Genomic DNA, 19872 nt, shown 5'->3' on the forward strand with positions numbered 1-19872 from the left:
CCCCAACGTCGGGGTCCGACTATTACCGTTTCCCGACAGGCAGGGAAGGGGCGATCAAGGTTTGGCTGGACTAACAGGAACACAACTAGACGGGGAGGCACCTTGGCATGCGAAAGCGAATATGTACATGCGAAATACGAGTTTAGCGAGCATGTGGAGGGCAACGTCCCTTTCCTGTTTTGTACACATGTCGCGAACTACATGGGAGTTATCTGGAATGGCAAGAACGTCCTTTAGACGTCACCTCAACTCTTTTCTCCTTCCCTTTTATTCACACAACAATGATTTTCAGAGATTTAATTTCGTATCGCTGACTATCCCCCTGCGAACAAGAAACATTTCATTGACAAAATGATCCGCCTGTGCCGCATAGTAAGCCGTCGCTCGACCGCTGGTAAGATACAATTGCCGACATGAAGGAAAAACATACGCACCGGTGTCGTCGTCAAGACACGGGACGAGAGAAGGGCGCAGAAATAAGCAATAGGCTATGAGACGTCTCCTCGCAAACTTCTACCAAAGGCTGCCCAATGACACATGTCCTATTCATCGTTGTGTGAATGTGCCCTTTGACTGGAAGGCTCGAGGTAATGGCAATGGGCGAAGGCGGGAGCCCAAGCGTCGTTGTGGAGTGGGCAAATGGTCTGGAAACACTGGAAGCCTGGCCAGAGACGATCATGGCGGGAGAAAACTAACGGTGTGAGCACTGTAAAATCGTCTCACCGTTTTATTTCGTCCGCAGCTGGTCTGCGATATGGCAAAAACCTTACAAAGCATGACCATACGCCACACTCCATTCCCGCAATGCGGCTCTCGGAACGCCCTGTCTCATGTCTATTCTGAAGATTGCCAAAGAAGAGCCTCTTTGGAGCGGCATACGAAATATCATATTGCTTTAGCCGAAGAAACACGGAGGCGCCAAAGAAGGCGACTAGAATACAATTTACCTCAACTTCACTTCGATCCCCCGTTTCTGGGTTAGGCTGTCGTCGAAGTGTGTGCGTTTTTAGGCACCAGCCGCCACGGACATAACGGACTTTGGCGGTACGTGGCCATCCTCTGTGATAGCTGTAGCAGCTCTGGGACAGTGCGCTGAACAGAATAACTGTGTTGCATCACCAGCCGCTTTAGTCATTCGCACACCTGCGTCTGGAGTTGGCACCAATACCTTTCTGTCTTTACGAGCGGTAGCCTGCAAAATAAATTGTAGCTGTGCCGCGTCCGACGATGTTGCGTTGAGCCCGCCACGTCCGTCTTTGCACAATTTCCTCACGCTTCCTCCGACCATTCAATGAAAATTGTTTGCTGCACATCATCCCGTCCGATGAGCAGGCGATGCGATATCTCCTTTTTAATTCTCCGGCCCACTCGTCCCTGCCGCCCCCAGCTTTGTCTGCGTGACATCGTCCACACAGCAAGACAAGATTGTGCCGCGTTTCTGGGCGGCTCTTCTAACGATCCTCCCGTCCTTTATCTTGTTGAAATCGACACAGTATGTTGCCGAACAGGCCCCGATGCCGGGATCCAGAAATGGCTGCCAATTAGAAGCACGCCGTCAGTCTCAGCTACGATCATGTCGGAACTTTGAAACACCGACAAGGTTTGCTATTGCCATACAGTATCTTGAGATTCTGACTTTGAAAAGTTTGTGGGTAATTGTTGAGTTCAGAGCGTTGTCTATTCCGTTTGCCAGATCCTAAGGGTTGTGATTTTTTGGTCGTGTAAGTCATTCATCTTGTATCACGACGCAACAAACACAGGGGCATTACCCAACAACAGCAAAACACAGGCTAAATGCCATCATATGCCGCCCTGACAATGTCTGTCTATGCGGTCCTTTCTAATTTCAACGCTTCCAAGAGACAGGTTGACATTGAGATACTTGGGATCGAGATTAATTGACAAAATTAAACCACGTGCATGTAGAAGTAACTCTGTTGTTTAGGAGAACAAGTCGTATGCCCGCAGAAAAGGGACAGAACAGAGTGCTCACGGCAACATGACCAAGAAGCTTTTGTTTGTTCTCGTTTCCCAATTAGTTTCGTTTACGCCCTGGAGATGTTGGGTGGGCATTGAGTGTAAACAAGACAAAGAAAATTGCCGCACCAACACAGCTCGTAGAATAAAACTGTCCAAAAACGTTGCAGAGACAGGTTTCTAGAAACGCAACAGCATGGCTTAGCCCGATCCGGACGCATTTTGGGCTTCACCCTACCGCACATGTTGGGGTCTTCAGTCCTCGCAGTAAAAGCACTTGCTTTTTAATGCTCTTGAGAGGCATATTTATTTATTTCTCTCTAATTCAGAAACAAATATTTACATAAAATAAAAACGATAAGGGCATAAGAAATGAACACTATTCTACGTATCGCAAAAGGGATGACCACCGTTGCAGTCCCTGGTTGAAATAAGATCACATCGACAAACTTGTCGACTGCACCAACCGATACTGTTCCAAACGCATGCAGAATACAATTATCCAAGAAGGATAGACGTTGAAAGAACCAACTGCCACTCCCATTTGGGACAAACGGCCGGAAAGGGATTGGATTATGAGGCGTATTTTTGCTTTCTTCGCGCTTGCCTTTTGCAGCTCAGTTCGTGCGATCGCACCTTCCCCGGAAACGTTTGTTGCCACAACATCTCCCCCTTGTTAATCTTTGGTGATTTTCCTTTCCCTTAAAGGATTTGAGAGTCGACCGCAGCACCTCTTCGAGCTTCAACAATTTTGCGAAAATGCTCACATTAAAACTCATCTTTGCACGGTCGACTCATCTTCCCTTCACGCAAACCTAGCGTACCAAACCAGCTGTCTCGACGTTTCTCGTTAAATTCATAGAATACCAACTACCAAGCATTATCAACAAGCATCAAGACTGCAATAGCCTCCAGGCCTACCGCAACACGCTTAGCAACGGACGATAAACATGGTGCAGACCAGACGTCAAGCCGCCGCCGCCGCCGCCGCCGCCGCCGCAGCGGCAGTGGCGGCAGTGGCGGCAGCGGCACAACAGCCACCCCAAGTCCAGCCGCAGCCACAGCCACATGCCGCAGGAGCACCGGCACTGATACTGGGTGCACTTGGTGCAGGACCTCCGGCGCCTGCCCAAGGACCACAAGGAGGGCCAGGAGGGCCAGGCGGACCAGCACCTGGCGGAGCTCACCAAGTACAACAAGGCCAGCCACAGCAAGTTCAAGTACTACCTCCGCCCGGGGGAGGAGTACCGGCACCCGCACCAGCACCACCACCGGTACCGGTACCGCCTCCACACCTAAAATTACTGCCTGCCGCTCAGTATGTGATTCAGTGGAAGAAGAGTAACAAAAATCGCCTGAAATGCGTGCCATCGCCTCCTCTTGCCGAGCTCATGACTCTATTTGTGGATCTTATCAACATTCTGGACACACAAAATATGTGGAAGAAAGGGAACTTCCCTGACAACACCACCGTCGGCGTACTCGATAACCTGAACCTTTTGAAATCCGAGTTCCACAGCGCTTCTACCGCACCGCACAGAAAGGGCAAGGGCGCACGACAGCGGAAGATGGAAAATTTTCAGAAAAAGCTGCCCGCACAAGACCAAGCCGTCTTATCAAAAGCTGAACATGCCGTGGCGAGTTTTGTATTGCTCTTGGAGAATGCGGCGGCGGCAGTACCAGGTCCGGTACATATTCCGGTACCAGCGGTAGCACAGCCCGCGGTGGCTCCTCAGCAAGCTCCTCCGGGTGACGGAGCGGGACTTGCAGTTGTCGCGGACAATGATTCCGTCCAGAGGTGGCGGTCATCCCCAGCTGCATTCGGAGTAACCGCACCAGCAGCGCCCGGAAATCAAGGACCGCTGGTGATCGCGCCAATGTCCCTACTTCCACAAGGTGCACAACCACAGCAACAAGGACCGCAAGCACAGCAGCAAGGACCAGGGCAGCAAGGACCGGGGCAGCAAGGGCCAGGGCAGCAAGGACCATTACTATTGGCCATATTTATCGCAAACTATTTGCGACAAAAGTACAACAATCTCACCAGTGCTGAAAAGAGGCGTCGAAGCTTGGCAGTGTATTTCGCGAAATACTACGCAGAGGGTTCTTTCGCCAATTTTCGTTCTGCTGATCACGTTGCTGACATCGCCCTGTGTAAAGTTCCCAATCCCGGAGTGTGGCCTGGACTCAGCAACAACTTGACGGAGAGCCGGTGGAGCAAATGCCAAAAAAATCGACAGTATGTGTCGGAGGAGCCGTCGGTTCTTATTTGGCCTCGAGCAAACTATAATGCAGACGGCGACTTTTACCCTCCTGGCGACCGGAGGCAAAAAGCGCAAAGTCGGGTACCATTCCTACGGATGGGCACTCACAACAGACGGGCGGTGATGCCACCAGAACTTCCACCTCTAGACATGAAAAAGAAGATGAATGGTATCTCAAGACTTCTAAACGAAACCGGGCTACGTTTCCAGAAGGTCCTTGGACAAGGTGGATTCGGTGTCACGGCACTTTATCAAGTCAGAAGACGGGCGTCACGGGTCCAAAAGCCGATTCAATTTGTGGTCAAGGCCGTGCTGGACGATGAAACGAGCCTCTCCGAAGAGAAGGAGCATTTGAAGGTACGTATGTCCATTCCGGCCACGACATGGACAGGCAACAAGGTTAACCTATGTACAGCGATTTCAAGGATGTCGGCATGTTGTCCAAATTTACCATACACACAAGATCTCGGCCGATCTTGTAAAGAGGAATTTATACAAGAAGACACAGCGTCGCATCGTGCATTTTAAACTTGACCGCCTGGACACAGCCGATGACATCATGTTTACCGAGTTCATGAACCATGGAAGTCTGGATGACTACATTTCACGCATACGCACGACGGGGATGATACTTCCAGCGCGTGGTCAATGGCGGATACTGAGCTGCCGTGCGTTCTTATAATGATTTTTGTATCGTCGTACCACTTCTTCGGACGTATTTTAACTAACAACAAATAGTGGCCCATCAACTTATTGCGTTGAAGTACCCCCGGAACATTATTCGGCCTGATGCTATTCCGAGTACAGCCCCTACTTACGACAACGCGCTGGCCCACAAAATAGACACCGAAAGGATACCGCGAGATCTCGATGACAGCGATGCCGTTGTTCATTTTGATATCGACCCGAATAACAGTACGTCTCCACCCCGTTTCACTGCGTTGGCCATGCCGCGTCCCTGCATGTACCGATCACCGGAAATTGAAGCAGCTTATTAACTCTATACAAGTTCTTTTGGGCGGGAATGACGACAAGCACAAAAATTTCCCGATATTCAAGGTGTGTGTGTTCTGCTACACTGTAGTAGACATTGTCTGGGCCTTCTTGTGGGCTATACACTGACCAGCCATTCCTCTTTTCTAGGTTTCTGACATGGGCTTAGCCCGTACTGTAAGGGAAATCAAATCTACGTAGGTTGTCACCGAAACCTTTGTTTACTTTCCGTATAAACGCTGCCAATGCCACTGTTATTGTAGCTGTTGTTGACTGTTCTTCGCTCATCACATAGGTCAAACGACGAGATGCAAAAGATGCGCCGCTCAGGAAAGCGGTCTTACCTAGGACCTGTATGTCGGACATGGGACTGTTATTCTCCTCTGCGCAGATATATGTGCATCAAATACCTAACCAGAAGCACGTTTTACAGGAACAATTTTCCGATGAATGGGACTACTACCCCGACGGTGTCCATACAACCGGTGACGAAGAGAATTGGACAGCCGGTAACTACGGTAGTGGCATGAATGTCTATCAGATGGGCCAGGTAAGTGTCTTAAGGTACATCTTCGCATCGAAATATTGAACATTGGTCTTACCATAATTTAGGCCATGGTCAGCCTTATCTCTCTAGAACCGCCCTTGCATCCGCCTGTTCCAGTTTTGTACTGCGTTAAAAGAAGGACACGCCCGCATTCACCCCTACAAGATATTGATCACGACAACACCGCAAATGCCGTCCACAACGTGTACTTAGCTTTAAGAAACGCCCTGGTCCCAGATTCGACAGCGAACGACAGAGCAGCAGCCTTTGCCTTGGTCCCTAGTTTCGATAAGCTTGAAGCCCACCGGCTGAAACCCGAGGTAGGAATTGATATCATGCCTTACGACAAAACCCTAAAATATGGGTGGATGTGGACGTACGCCACGTTGTTGGCGTACAATGGCACCGCTCAGCATCCAAACTCGAAAACCAAGGGCGTTCTTGATGAAGATCTGATTGACTGTGTCTGCATGATGATGAGGCATCGACCAGCGGACCGGATTGAGCTAGCAGAACTCCGGACAATTGCAAAGCGCAAACTAAACGAGCTGGACCAGCCGCCAGACGAGCCGTACAAGGTCGATAGCCTCCAAAGCCGCGACCAGGACCAGTTCACGGACGAGGCTCTCCGGAATTTGCACAACATGCTGACTGGGGGCGTTCCCGATTTCACTTATGGACGCATCTCTCGAGCGAACGTCATTCCATTCCCTGAAGCCGAAGGTGTTGACGGCGATGGGAACATGCTGCCCGATCCTCTTTATCAGGAGGACCGCCACTATGTTCGTGCGGTACGTGGCGACCGTCTAGACACGGCCGAGAGCAATAGGACAAGCAAGTGGAAAACGGACCACCTAAGACGCCTGACGCGTTTACCACCGCCGCCACATTCGCAGACACCATTACCGTCGGCATCATAAGTTTGACACTGACAGAGGCCATCCGTCCCCCGGGCCATTGATTCATAGATATCCATGTTAGTGTTAGTTTCGTTTGGGATTTATTGTTTATTTTATATCATGGAAACACAACTGAGGATATGTACAATAGACGGAAGAACAGTAAATCAAAATTTCAGTAATCTAACCAAAAGTTAAGAGGAAAGGAGCAAAAGAAAGAATGAAATAAGATATGCCTGCTGGACAAGTGTGGTAGAATCAGTACACTTTTAGTTGTTCTTGCCCTTGCCGTTGGCCTTGCCCTTGCCCTTGCCCTTGTTAGTTGCGGCGGCCGTGGCCTGTGCCTGGCCGTTGCCGGCAGCGTTGTTGGCGGCACCAGCGGCCGTTGCCGTGGCCGCCGCCTCGGACGCCTTAAACTGAGCGTCAATCGACGAAAAAATGGCACCCGTCGTCACAGCACCGACTGTTTTGATTAATTTTGTTAGCTGACGCTCCTTTTTCTTTTTCATAGTGCCATAAATGGAGGAATACGCACTATCACCAGCTGCCACAAGGGCAGCAGCCTCGGCGGCCGCGTCGGCGGCCTTGATACCACCAGCGCCGTTGTTGGCGGCGGCGTTGACGCTGGCCTGGGCATTCGCGGCGGTCTGGGCGGCGTTGCCCTTGGCGGCGTTTCTCTTGGCAGCATTGGCCTTGGCCGCTTTGCCCTTGCCCTTGCCCTTGCCCTTTCCTTTGCCCTTGGCGGCATTTGCGTTGGCACCGGCCGCGGCTGCGGCTGTAGCCTGCGCGTTGGCAGCACCAGTGTTGACCGCAGCAGCAGCAGCAGCAGCGGTGGCCGTGGCAGCGGCTTCCGAGGCCTTGAACTGGGCGTCAATCGAGGAGAAGATGGCTCCGGTCGTGGCGGCGCCGACTTGTTTTTGTTAGCGAGAGCTACAGCGTCAAGACAGGAATGAATACTTTGTTATAGTTGCAGGCGAAGGCGTACGATCACCAGCAGCTACGAGGGCAGCAGCCTCAGCAGCGTTGTCGGCAGCCTTGATGCCGCCAGAGCCGTTGTTGGCCGCAGCATTGACGCTCTCCTGAGCAGCGGCGTTCTGGGCAGCACTGGCACCATTGTTGTTGTTGTCGTTCTTGTTGCCCTTGGGAGCAGCGGCCACGAGCGAGGCACTGGCGCTGAGAAGAACGACGAGGGTGCTGATGTACTTCATGGTGGCGATGGGGATGAAAGATGGTACAAAGATAAAAAAAACGAATAAAAAAGAACGTAAGACAAGATGCAAACGATAGTCGACCGGCGATAAGAAACGAAGTAATCGAGCACAGCTAGAACATTTGTTCGTCAGTGATAACCGTCAGGATATCTATCGATTGCCCTTGGCAAACTCACCTCGAAGAAAACAAAACTGCACGTAAAATTGAACTACGAATGACGATGAATCAATACGAAGCCAAGACAAGAGGAGATGGAACGAAGGGAAAAGATAAGATGAGAAGGGCAACATGGAACGTGGTGCGCCGCTGTTCAAATAACCTCGGCGGCGATTCGAGGGATGGCTACCTGCACGTCTACTTTGCTCTTGCTTGGACACAGTAGACTCTGTGGATTTACCAGCCAGCATGCTCGTCTATTCATGCCTACTTGCCCTCCCGTTTGCACCGCCTGTAGATCGCTGGTTTTGAGATTTCTTGTTACAGACGACGTTACGGTGTGCGTATGGGATGGATCGCTGTTGTAGAAAAACTACAATGGTAGGCGATATTGAAGGCAGGTTGCGCAGTCATATGTGTGTAACAAGGATGCCTCTCTGGCTGCCGGTCTCTTGTGTTTGATCTGCAGCAGCAGCAGGGCACGCAAGGCCAGGGCTAAGGACAACTCAAACAAGGGCCGGGACAGGTACGGCCGCTTGGACTTTGGTTCGCTTTTTCCGTTTTTTGGATTTCCGTTTTTGGGGTTTTTTAAGGCGTATTAAGCATAGTTTCTCTTTGCCATTACTTCTCGACTGAACTAAATTCAACTCAAATGCATCCCAGTCCAACACTGTCACAGACAAAACAAGACGATTGCAGACATGCGTCGTTCCAGAGCCTTGCAAATTTGCAGTACTGTAACAATCCAAGGTTCTTTCCTGATAGGCGTTCGTTGAAACCCATAAAATAAAGTCAGCCAAGACTTGTACGAACCAAGGAGCCAAGATTGACATTGGCATCCCGTGGATGTGCAGCCAGGCGACGGTCGAGGGATTTCGTCTGTCCACGACAGAGCACTTTTTCAAGAACAGGAAGTGCCAACCGGGCACTTTGAAACGGTCTTGCCAAGAGATTTGTTTGGAGATTCGCTGTATTGCCATATTCCGTCTTCCTTCTTTTGTTGTCTTTGTGATGGCCCTTTTTTGTCCTTTTTTCTTTTTTTTTCTTTCCCCTTGCCCCGTCTCGTCGGCCCATCTGGATCCCAAAGCTTGGCACAAACTTTGTTTCACACCCCTGTTTGCGGCTGCAACAACAGCCGCGGGAGAAAGACGTGTATGAACATACATGCTCATGGCATATATGGCGTATGCGTGGTTTCCATTTCCTGGATTGCACGTTTGTATATTCGATGTCGACGTCTCACGAATCGTTGCTTGAAGCCAAGATTTTTGATAACAGAGCTCGCTCAGAGCTTGCTAGTACCATAATGCAGCTTGAGCCGAGTCGACTCATTCAACTGCCGTGACTACCATCTATTCCTTTCGCTCACACAACACTCTTCTTTGCTTTCCGCCTTCTCCTTCTCGTCATCGTAGATACCGTCCACCTCGTCGACTACCTTTTGATAGACTCGTCACGACTCACGAATCACGCTGCGCAAGAAGACAATGGGCGCCAGCGGGAACATGTGCAGACCCTCCTCGAGACAGGTGTTCATGTAGGGCAGCTTGTCCATGGCGGCAATGGTGACCTGGTCGTCCGACGTGAAGGCAGAGCGGATCTCGTTTGTACATCCTATCTACTAAATTCAAACGGCCACTCCGGAACCGGCAGTCCTGCCTTTATACACGTTTACTCCCGGACATCACGGAATTACGGCAGCGTCAGAGTGGTCCTGTCTCTGTGCAAGTCGACCCGGTCAACGGCGCTCCTCCGACACTCTGGTATGCCATAATTCGTACAAGGACAATGTGCATCGCAAAATGCTAAGAAAAGCCTGCGCCAACGTAAACTGCCCCAGTAACTCTCAATACATCCTTCAACAGCTGCTGGTGCTGCGGTGATTGGTGGGCGCCCGACATAGACAGCCATACTCAAGGCACACAGGGGATAGTGGCGCTCTACCGATTCTAGACCCGTGACGGTGTTGTAACCGAAAGGCCGCCTGATCTGTGGACGACGGCATTCTCGAGCCGCCCGGGACGCCAATCACCGGGACCCGCAAAACACTAGTCGCACCTCCCCCGCCTGTTCCATCACCGTTCCTTCCCCGTTTGTCAAATTGTTTCGTGTTTGTCCCCGTGATGGTTTTTATTTTTCGAATTATTTCCCAGAAACAAAACATCCGTCTGCAACCCCTTCCCCTCTCGTCACAACGCTCGCCAACGCCACAACATCGCCGGACCGTCATGTTCGGTCACCACATCTCGCATCCAACGCCAGCAACGAGTCTGCCGTGTCGAGCACACTCTCGGTCAGACTGCGGTACTCCTGCAACTCCAACACGTCCCGTGATCGCCGGTTGTCAAACTGGTAGACGTCCGCCGGCAGGTCGTCAGGCGTCTCCTCTGCGGATGGGAGACGTGCGGCAGCCATGGCGGCCCTCTCGCCGCCCGCCTGCATCCAGCCTTCTCGCACAATGTTCGCTAGCTGCCCATTGCTAAAGTGCCCACCAACGACATAGAAGCGCTGTCCACCGGCGCTGGGGACTTGTATTGCGCGCACATGCGCCAGCGCCACATCGCGGACGTCCACCCACGTGAAGACGGGGCGCGTGGGCGGCACTTGGGCAGCTCCGTTCCCGTGGGCCGTCTTCCACAGCCCCAGCACACAATCCCGGATCCGCTGGTTGGATGCATTGACGGCGTCCGAACTGGCGAGCCATCGCTGGACCGGCCCAAATGTGTATGTGCAGTTGATCACGGCAAGGTCAAACGACGTCGCCCGGCTGCCACCGCCGGTCGTTTTCGTCTCCGTCGCCGTCTCCACGTCGTCGCTTCCATTGACCAGCGCCCACGCTGCCCGCTCGGCAAACACTTTGCTTGCCTCGTACGCATTGTGCGGAAGCTGTGCCTCGGCCCACGTCATTGGTCGCCAGCAGGACTCGTCATACACGGCAGCATGGTGCGCAGGGTTGAGCATCGCGGCCGACGACGAAGTCAGCACCACGCGACGCACCGACGGCGCCAGCGTCTGGACGGACCGCAGGAGACCGGTCGTTCCGCGCAGGGCTGGGTCCAAGAGGTCACGCACAAGATCTTCGACGCGCAGCTGGTACGGCGAGGCAGTGTGGATGACAAAGTCGAACTGGCTGCTTTGGAGGACGTTGTCGAAGGCACCCTCCCTTGCAACGTCGTCGACGAGAGAAAACGACACAAGGTGCCTTCGTGCCTCGGGAAGTGACGCCAGCACCGCTTTTCCCTTGCCGGCTGTGCGGACCGTTGTCACGACGGCGTATCCATGGTCTAAGAGGATATCTAGGACATGCGAGGCAATGAAGCCCGAGCCACCTGCAAGGTCAGTGACGGGTGGGGCCAGCCGTGACAGAGGGTCTGCGTACCTGTGAGAAGAACGTTGCCTTTGTTGGTCATGGTCCCGTTGGTGTGAGGCTCGATTTTGTTCAAATTAGCACAATCAAGCGGTTGCAAAACACTGAACAAGGACCTTGAAAAGGGCAAGTCGCTCTATGGAAGCAGACGACAATATGGCGTCTGAGATGCCATTTTATTTTGCGACGATGAACTGCTGAGAATTGGATGAAGAAACGCGGCGGAGCATGCTCCCAGTGTCTCACAGACTCTCACACATACGCAACCCGACTCCAATCCGGACGTCCAGTGGCGCCCGTCCGACGACTGTACCGTCTTTGTTTCAGAGGAGAGCAGTCGGCAAACAACCCCACGAGTTGATACACATGCAGAGCCCCGCAGTGCTTGCTGTACAACACACAATGGTTTTCGTTGCAAACGTGCTCGGATTTTGCCGGCGATCTTCACCTTGTTCTGGTTCGTGCATAAATACGAGTGGAAACAATGTGATCAAGTTCTTCAAGCTGACGTCCCGCCTTGTTGGACTCCGTTTGCTACAACGCAACGACGCTCCCTGTCACAATGACCGCCCAGACTTCACCCATTCATGTTGCCATCGTCGGCGGCGGCATCACGGGCCTCGTTCTAGCCATCGGCCTGCGCGCTCGTGGCATTTCCCACACCCTCTACGAGCGTGCTGCCGGCTTTTCCGAGTATGGCGCGGGCATCGGATTCAGCCCCAACGCTGAGGTCGCCATGACGCTGATCGACCCCCAGTTGCACGCTGTCTTCAAGCAAGCCGTCACGCCCAACGGACTCGACTACTTTCAATGGATCGACGGCTTCACAACAGACGACCAAATCTTCCAGTTGTACCTGGGCAGAGACGGCTTTCAGGGCGGGCGGCGGTCGGAGATCCTGGGCGCCTGGGCAGCTCTTGTCGAGCCGGCCAACGTTCAGTTTGGGAAAGAGGTGGTTGCAGTCATCGACCCAAAGAATGGTCCAGTCAACCTGTCCTTTGCCGACGGCACTACAGCCACGGCCGATGTCGTCATTGGTGCGGACGGCGTTTGGTCGCGCGTGCGTACTCTGCTGTTTGGCCCGGAGTTCCGCGCCTCCTACACGCACCAGTACTGCTTCCGCGCCGTCGTCCCCATGGACGGACCTGACGGCGCCGTTGCCGCCTTGGGTCAGGCCCGCGCCTCGTCTCGGTACATGTACAACGGCCCCGGCGCTCACGCCATTACCTACCCGGTAGCCAAGGGTGCCTTGCTCAACGTCTTGGTCGTCATTGGCGATGACAAGCCGTGGGGTGATGCTACACGGGCAAGCGGCAGCAACGACGAACAGAACGTGTCTGCCGATACAGGCGTCGCCAACCGTCAGACCACTGGAAAGGGCCGTCGTGCTGACGCCGAGGCCGTTTTGGCCGGCTGGCAGTCCACTCCTCGCGCCGTCGTCGGCCTCCTTCCCGACACACCCGACCGCTGGGCCATCTTTGACATGCTCGAGCATCCCGTGCCCACGTACAATCGTGGCCGTGTGGCCCTCGCCGGCGATGCCGCCCATGCTGCCGGCCCACACCTGGGCTCCGGCGCCGGGTTCGGTATCGAGGACGCTCTGGCCTTGTCGACTGTGCTGGCTGAAGTGAACAATCCTGCCATGGTAGACAGTGCCCTGTCCGCCTACAGCAAGGTCCGCTACGAACGCACGCAGTGGCTGGTCCGCGCCACCCGCGAGGCCGTCGACCTGTTCCAGTGGGCGGGTCCCGGAGCACAACCGGGCGCGGATCCCAATCATGGCCAGGACCCGGCCGTCTTTGGTCCTGAAATTACGTGGCGCTTCCACACGATATGGAAGTACGATTTGGAACGGATGCAGGCCGAGGTGCGGGCGCTGTATGAAGCAGCTCTGGGGGCACGGTAGTGACAGAGGTGGCGATCGCTCCTAGGTAGCTGTCAACGTCGTTACCAATGACAAACAAGCCGCCCTTGACTAGGAGTAGCCACTCACGATGTATACTTGCTTCAGTGCCGTCGACACGACAGCATTCACGTATACATCGGTGACCTCACTTCAATAATGTGTTATATAAAGCAGGTTTCTCCTCCGGCGTTTTTTTTTTTTTCTTTTGTTGATTAATTAGGACAACCACGTCTGTTCCACCAAAGTGACTACAAGTCCTCCAATACATGCGCCTCTCTGTCCAAGTCACTCTCCCATTCGATACATTGCCAAAATGAGCGACAACCTCTCAAACTTTAGCTTTAGCTTCGACTATGTCACGGTGGCCCCCAACAAGACGGTCCCTAAGACGTCCGTCCGCAGCGATGGACCGCGGCCGTTCCCGTCCTCGTGGAGCAGCTCGACGCCCACCTGGGGCAACACCGTTTCCTTCCGGCTAGGGACCTCCTCGCCGCCCAGCACAAAGTCGTGGACCACCGGGCCAACCTACAAGTAGGCTGTGGAAGGTGGGCGAAGCAGGCGGGCCAAAGCGACCATATGTGCCAGAAAGGGTGATGAAGGCTTGGGCGTGATAATCTGTGCATTTTATCTCGATGGTTCAAGACGGGGAACGGAGAATCGCAAACAATTCTGAGAAAATATAAAAATATTGAGTTACAGCCGAGTTAATAAATCAATGGTTTTAAAAGACGTCATTTTTCAGTGTAACTTTTACTGGAGCATAACGAATGAAGAACACCAAAAGATGCAAAATCACATAAGCTAGACAATTCGACGATACGGAAAAAATGCCAGATGTTGATTGTTATCGCTGTTCATTGTGAGAATATTTACTTACCCGCGAACAAAAGCCCCTCTAAGTGCAGCGAAAGAGCTTGCACACTTGGATCGAGAACAAAGCGAGTGCATACAAACTGTAGCTCCCATTCATGAACACCCACGACATTGCATTTCATTGTTCACAATAGCCTCGCACAGCAGGTATATAATACAGAGCACCATTGGCCTTCGATGCGACTTGGTTTCCTCCTCCTCATCCCTCATCACTCCGATCAACAACTTCAAAGACTAAAAAAAAAAAAAAAAAAAAACTACCAGCGCTCTTCAGGGAAAAGTCTCTTTCCTTGACTAGTGTTCCCCTTTGCTTTCCACTACTCATTTCGTCCCACAGCAGCAATGCCGTCCAAGAGAGACCACTCCCGCCGCGGCCGATCGCGCCGCCGCAGCCGTTCTCGCAGCCGTTCCGACACCCGCACGCGTGGGGAGCGCTTCATCGACAACTTGAATGCCTTCATGAAGAGCTACTCGCACGAGTACACAAACGGCTACTACACCGGACCCAAGGCGTACCACCCGGACTATCCCAACGAGCCCAAGGTTTTGTCTCGTGACGCTCCGCTTCGCCGCAAGCCCAAGGCCATTGCCTACTACAACGACAACGACGATGATGGCCCGCAGAGGAGCAAAGACAAGGGCAAGGGCCGGGCCCGTTCTCCAAGCCGCTCGGACCCTCGTCCCCGTTCGAGCCATGGCGGTGGCAGCTACTACGGCACTGGCTACGGCACTGGTAGCGGTTACGGCGGCAGTGGTGGCCATGTGCCCCCCTTCGTGCCTGGCCCGCCCCTTTCCTCCGGCTATGTTCCCACGTCCGTCCTGGACTTCCAAAGCAACCATCTCCGTGAGTATCCCCCCACCCCCCAGAACAGCGGCTACGAGGCAAGGGGCCAGAGCCACCACAGCATCGATGGTGCGGCGGTATTTACGGCTGTGCACCCTGACGATGTGCCGGGTCCTTCCCGTGGCCGTTCGCTTGGCCGCGACTACACTCGCGGCCGGTATGCAAACGACTGGCTACGTTCTCCTTCGGCCCGTCCTGCGTTTGACTACGACCGGGACGCGTCTCGGAACCGCTCCCGTGGCCGTTCCCACCGTCGATCCCGTCTTCGGTCCCGTCATCGGTCCCATCATCGGTCTCGTCATCGGTCGAAGCGGTCTCAACGTCCGTCGAGTATTTACTCGAACGCGCCCTTTGAGTCCTTCGGCCGCAGTGCTTCCTGCGTCCCGTCGTACATTTCTGGCCGCAGCCACTCGCAGCCGCCGTCGCGCAGCCACTCCCGCGGCCATGCGTCTTACGGCAGTGTCTCCTATGGTGGAGCCAACGTTGTCACGGCCGTACACCCAGACGACAACTACCGCTCAACCAGCCCCAGCGACGGCCTTGCTCCCTCTTCGTCGTCGCGCCACGACCGGCCGCGCCGACCCCGTCATCGTTCCCACTCGACCCGGCACCGTCACCGTCGTCGCCAGTCGTTGTCCGGCCACAGCCCTGTCCGGTACCGCAGCAGCTCGCGATGCCGCCGTGCATCGCCCGCGCGCGAGCGGCCTCCCGCGTACATAACGGTCACCGAGGAGCGCTACCGCAAGCCTCGCCGGCGCCACAGCAGTCGCCACTATTCCCGCCGTAGCCGGGACGATGAGAGCCCCGGTCGCCACGGAAGCCGTTACCGTAGCCGTCATCGTCGCCATCGCCACCACTCGCCTCGTCCTCGCAGCTCGGGACGCTATGTCGAGGAACGCTACTACTCCTACAGCGCCTCCCGCAAGAGCAAAAAGGGCAGTGGTGGTTTCCGTGGCTTGGTCAAGAAGCTGTTCAAGTAGACGGTTCACGTAGGCGTAAAAGGTGAGAGAAGGGTAAGTCGTAGATGCAAGACATCTGAGTTTCGGACTTGCAAGTGTAAAGTCGGATTTCAAAAGAATAAGTATTTTCCTATTTTTGGTTGATTTTTTTTGAAAACACCCCATTAAAGCAAAAAAATTTAAAAAAAAATTAAAATTAAAAAAACAAATTGAAAAAATTGAAAAAAAAAATTAAAAATTGAAAAACTGAAAGAAGTAAAATGCATATCATCCCCCTCCCATGCGAAAAAAGAAAAGGAAGAAAGAAAACAAACCAAAAACTGCAGCATTTTGGCGGAGACATTAAAAATGATATACATTTTACACTAAAACGTGCAGTTCTCTTAATTCACGCCTAGATATTATTCCTGCGACAGGCATGTCTTTAAACATGTTATTTAGACAGATACGCTCTCCAGCAGTTTCGCTGCACGTCAAACTTGGATCAGCGTGGTATTCTTCTTCTTATTGTTGTCCTAGCTACTGGAAGAACGCTATCTTTGGGAAGAAAAATACGCAAGACCAAAACGGCTATCTAAAAATACACTGCGAAAGATCATCGCCGTTGTGTCGAGAAGCTGACAAAATAGGTGCCGAGCTCTCCAGAACGCTGTTTAGCCGGTGCCGCCGAGACCAACAGAAGACACTTGAACCATCAAAGGAGGAACATCATGTCGACCAAAAGTCCGGCATGCTGGCAGGGCTCCACCTATTTGCCCTTCTTGTCCTTTTCGCCCTTGTCCTCCGTCTTGACCACCGGCTGGGTCACAGCGGGATGAGGGGTCGGGGGAGTCGTGCCCTTGTCCTTCTTGACGTCGTCGTGACCCATGTTGGCGGGCTGGGAGTGGTTCGTTTGTCTTGGCGTTGCTTTGCTCTTGGTGTGGTGTTTTGTTGTGAGACTTTGCCGTGTCGTGCCTTTGTGCTTGCTGAGAGCTTGATATGCAAGGAAACTATTTTTGTAAAATAAAGCTCGTCTCCTGGAGGAGACACGGCACTATTTATACATTTTCTTGGCAGGGGAGAAATATATAATGACTTCATTTCTCGTGACATCACAAGTAAGCACGCCGTCTGTGAAATGGGTATACAATGGTGGCGAGAAAGCAAAACTGCTTCAGCTGTGGCATTCCATTGAGCATTTTCATGAGCCACGTTGGTTGCGTTGGCCAACTGTGACATAAAGGGCGTGGTCGCTGTGCTGTTTGTGCACTCGTGCAAGTGTAGTGGCGGGTGACCAGTGTACAAGACAACTGAGTGGCAACAAAATAGCCTGCTCGCAGACCGGATGAGTATGTTACGCGCACTATGTTCGTAGCCACTGTTTTGTTGCCGGATCGAATGCCGTCTGTATGACCTCACATCGACCATCTACCCATCGCTTCTCGCACGTCATCGTCATCGTTCCTGACCAGCTGTCTGGCAAAACGAAATGCACATTGTGTATGCGCGGCACGGATAAGGATAGAGGGACAAGCGAAGTCATGGGACCATTGGACTCGAATAGTTCGCTGTCGAGAAAAGTCGACGGCGATGCGTTTGGCTCATCCTGCGCGTTCTTCCCTTCCAGAGTTTCGAGACGGATGACCTTCTCGGCCACAGCACTCGCAAGCTGAGAGTCCCATAGCCCTTCACGACTGGGGATCGACTTGACAAACCGCACCGCCTGCTTCCGGATACGAGGTACCCGACAATGCAATGCTGTAAAGTAGAGCGGCGGCGTCCAACCGACATCCGCGTTGAAGAGGCACACTATGGGTGACGTTGCAGACCAAAGCTGTTCGGCGACCTCAGGGTTGATGCTGAAATGGACATCTTGCGAGTTATGGACGTCCTTGACTGCGTGGATAAACAAGAGGGCGTTGCGCACTATGGCCAAAAATCGCCCGGCATGTGCATCAAAGGCCAGTTCCGTATCTGGGGCAAGACATGTCGAGGCCAGAATAGAAGCCATGTCATAGTAGAGCACGAGCATCTGGTATGCAACGCGGGCAAGAAGGTCGACGTCAGGTCGAGAATAGAGGCTGATACGCGAGGCCCGGTAGGTGGCATGCCATGCGTCAAGGGCTGCAACAAGACGTGCTTGTTCAAGTGCCAAGGACCTTTTGATTTCCACATTAGAAGACGGCAAAGGCAATGGCGACGATGCTGATGACGATGATGTCGAGTCCCCATTAATTAACAAGGAAAATGACGAATTAGCGTCGTGATTTTGTTGCTTGTGGAGATCCTGGCCCTGTCCCCTGAGGGTAAGCACGTCGTAGACCAGTGCATCAAGACTATTTCGCGCCTGGCTGATGGACGCAAATGTGATTGGCAGTGTCAGTAGACGATGGTCCGGTGAAAAAAAATACTGCGGCACTGTGGGCAGCATCGACCCGGCATATCCGTGACCAAATTGCGCTGCTAGCAAGTTCATGCGAGCAAACGCTTCCAGCAGCCACTGGTCGATGGGATCGATATTGTTTCCCGGGAAGCACCTGTCCCAAATCAGATGCAACGAGTTAAAGCTGAGAGTAGACGACGTTGGTGAGGTTTTCTGTTTCCCAGCGTACAGGTAGTCGAGCAGCCGCACACCGTTCTGCAGGTGGGTGCTCCCCGTCCGAAAATGACCGCGCATAAACTCGAGGCATGTGAAGAGCATACAGGCCACGAGCATGATCCGGATAGAAGCAATGTCCGGTGATGCACTGGATACATCCATTGTATTTCGCATCAACGGCGAAGCCGTCAAATGCCGGATCGCCTTGTTGTACTGCCGAAGAGTGAACTCCTCGCTGCACGCTTCTGCCACGGCAAGCCGCTCGTTTGAACCAGTCCTCATGCCCTCACCTCCTCCAACACGCCTATGCACAGTACTCAAGGCAAGGGCAGCGTGGAGGACAGCAGGCTCCTCAAGGCTCGCGCGAATGACGAGCACGTCCCAGAAAGCCATCGAGAAGGCACCCCGTAGCTTGACCGCTGTACGCCAGCGGAACCAGTCAAGCCAGTTACACTCCTGCGCACTGAGTGGTGCGACTGTGCCATTCAACAGTGGTGGCGGGATCGACGGCCACGGCGGAGACTGTGCGGCCTGTCGTTGGCGTCGGCCCATGGCAAGCATGAGAGCGGCCGGAGTGATGGACGCTGTTGCGGCCTTGTTACCGCCACCCCAAATGCCGTATCCTTCACATGTTCGCCCGGTTGAAACACATCGCGAGCAGGCAGGTCGCCCTTCGTCGCACTTGACCTTTCGAAGCCTGGGGTGTAAACAATAAGAAATCAGCAATGGTAATACAGTGGGTAGCAAGAAGTCAAGTTGAGCATGGGGTTCGCTGGCTTACTTGCACGTCCGACATCCTGTCTTCACCTTGGCCCTGCGCCGTGCAGGAGCTGTGCTGGAAGGATGCGGCCGACGCTTGCCTACCGTAAGATCATCCATCGTGCCGTTGCCGTTAATTGTCGTATTTTGCACACATGCTTGCGTTGCCTTGTTCGCGGTCAATCGTGAAAGACGACAGAAATTTGGGATACCTGTGCCGGCCATACGCAATCTATCTCCGCCGACCCGTTTGGTTTGCCTTACTGCGTGTTATTAGTATTGGTGCTAGCAGCCACTCGAGCAAGACACACTGCACAATTCTCACACTTACCACACTATGTAGGTTTGCCATTGAACAGGTCGTGCAACGGAGAATGTTGGAACATTGGATTCCACAGATCTTTGCTGTGCATCGAGAGGCGACATTCGACACAGCTGGCCCTATCCAATGGCAGACAAAATGATCCAGGAAACGAATCAGGTGGACGATCAGTGACATCAGCGGGCCATGGGATACCAAGATACTCCAATGTAATCC

At 53.3% G+C, this 19872-nt stretch overlaps 8 protein-coding genes across 8 annotated transcripts; 5 read left to right on the top strand and 3 right to left on the bottom strand.

The window, feature by feature from the left end:
* Positions 1-2927: 2927 nt before the first annotated feature.
* SPBR_03354 (uncharacterized protein) lies at positions 2928-3276 on the top strand (the record flags this gene model as incomplete). The annotated part of the gene is made up of 2 exons (XM_040761656.1): positions 2928-3023; positions 3091-3276. The coding sequence occupies 2 exons, from the start codon at positions 2928-2930 to the stop codon at positions 3274-3276; spliced, it is 282 nt and encodes a 93-aa protein (XP_040620071.1).
* A 1061-nt stretch (positions 3277-4337) lies between these two features.
* On the top strand, positions 4338-6701 carry SPBR_09114 (uncharacterized protein; the record flags this gene model as incomplete). Its single annotated transcript, XM_040767240.1, has 4 exons — positions 4338-4598; positions 4705-4909; positions 4980-5156; positions 6019-6701. 4 exons carry the CDS (start codon positions 4338-4340, stop codon positions 6699-6701), a joined length of 1326 nt encoding a protein of 441 aa, XP_040620072.1.
* A 248-nt stretch (positions 6702-6949) lies between these two features.
* Positions 6950-7888, bottom strand: SPBR_03088 (uncharacterized protein; the record flags this gene model as incomplete). Its single annotated transcript, XM_040761391.1, has 3 exons — positions 6950-7143; positions 7216-7590; positions 7666-7888. The coding sequence occupies 3 exons, from the start codon at positions 7886-7888 to the stop codon at positions 6950-6952; spliced, it is 792 nt and encodes a 263-aa protein (XP_040620073.1).
* Positions 7889-10274: 2386 nt separating this feature from the next.
* SPBR_02929 (ketoreductase) lies at positions 10275-11458 on the bottom strand (the record flags this gene model as incomplete). Its single annotated transcript, XM_040761232.1, has 2 exons — positions 10275-11377; positions 11428-11458. The coding sequence occupies 2 exons, from the start codon at positions 11456-11458 to the stop codon at positions 10275-10277; spliced, it is 1134 nt and encodes a 377-aa protein (XP_040620074.1).
* Positions 11459-11977: 519 nt separating this feature from the next.
* SPBR_02834 (salicylate hydroxylase) lies at positions 11978-13321 on the top strand (the record flags this gene model as incomplete). The annotated part of the gene is made up of 1 exon (XM_040761137.1): positions 11978-13321. The coding sequence occupies one exon, from the start codon at positions 11978-11980 to the stop codon at positions 13319-13321; it is 1344 nt and encodes a 447-aa protein (XP_040620075.1).
* Positions 13322-13634: 313 nt separating this feature from the next.
* Positions 13635-13856, top strand: SPBR_03385 (uncharacterized protein; the record flags this gene model as incomplete). The annotated part of the gene is made up of 1 exon (XM_040761686.1): positions 13635-13856. One exon carries the CDS (start codon positions 13635-13637, stop codon positions 13854-13856), a length of 222 nt encoding a protein of 73 aa, XP_040620076.1.
* A 680-nt stretch (positions 13857-14536) lies between these two features.
* On the top strand, positions 14537-16018 carry SPBR_02766 (uncharacterized protein; the record flags this gene model as incomplete). Its single annotated transcript, XM_040761069.1, has 1 exon — positions 14537-16018. The coding sequence occupies one exon, from the start codon at positions 14537-14539 to the stop codon at positions 16016-16018; it is 1482 nt and encodes a 493-aa protein (XP_040620077.1).
* A 1321-nt stretch (positions 16019-17339) lies between these two features.
* Positions 17340-19454, bottom strand: SPBR_02468 (uncharacterized protein; the record flags this gene model as incomplete). The annotated part of the gene is made up of 2 exons (XM_040760771.1): positions 17340-19272; positions 19357-19454. 2 exons carry the CDS (start codon positions 19452-19454, stop codon positions 17340-17342), a joined length of 2031 nt encoding a protein of 676 aa, XP_040620078.1.
* Positions 19455-19872: the final 418 nt, after the last annotated feature.

This window comes from Sporothrix brasiliensis, assembly GCF_000820605.1.
Source record: "Sporothrix brasiliensis 5110 chromosome Unknown Cont17, whole genome shotgun sequence".
In the NCBI taxonomy this organism is placed as follows: domain Eukaryota; kingdom Fungi; phylum Ascomycota; class Sordariomycetes; order Ophiostomatales; family Ophiostomataceae; genus Sporothrix; species Sporothrix brasiliensis.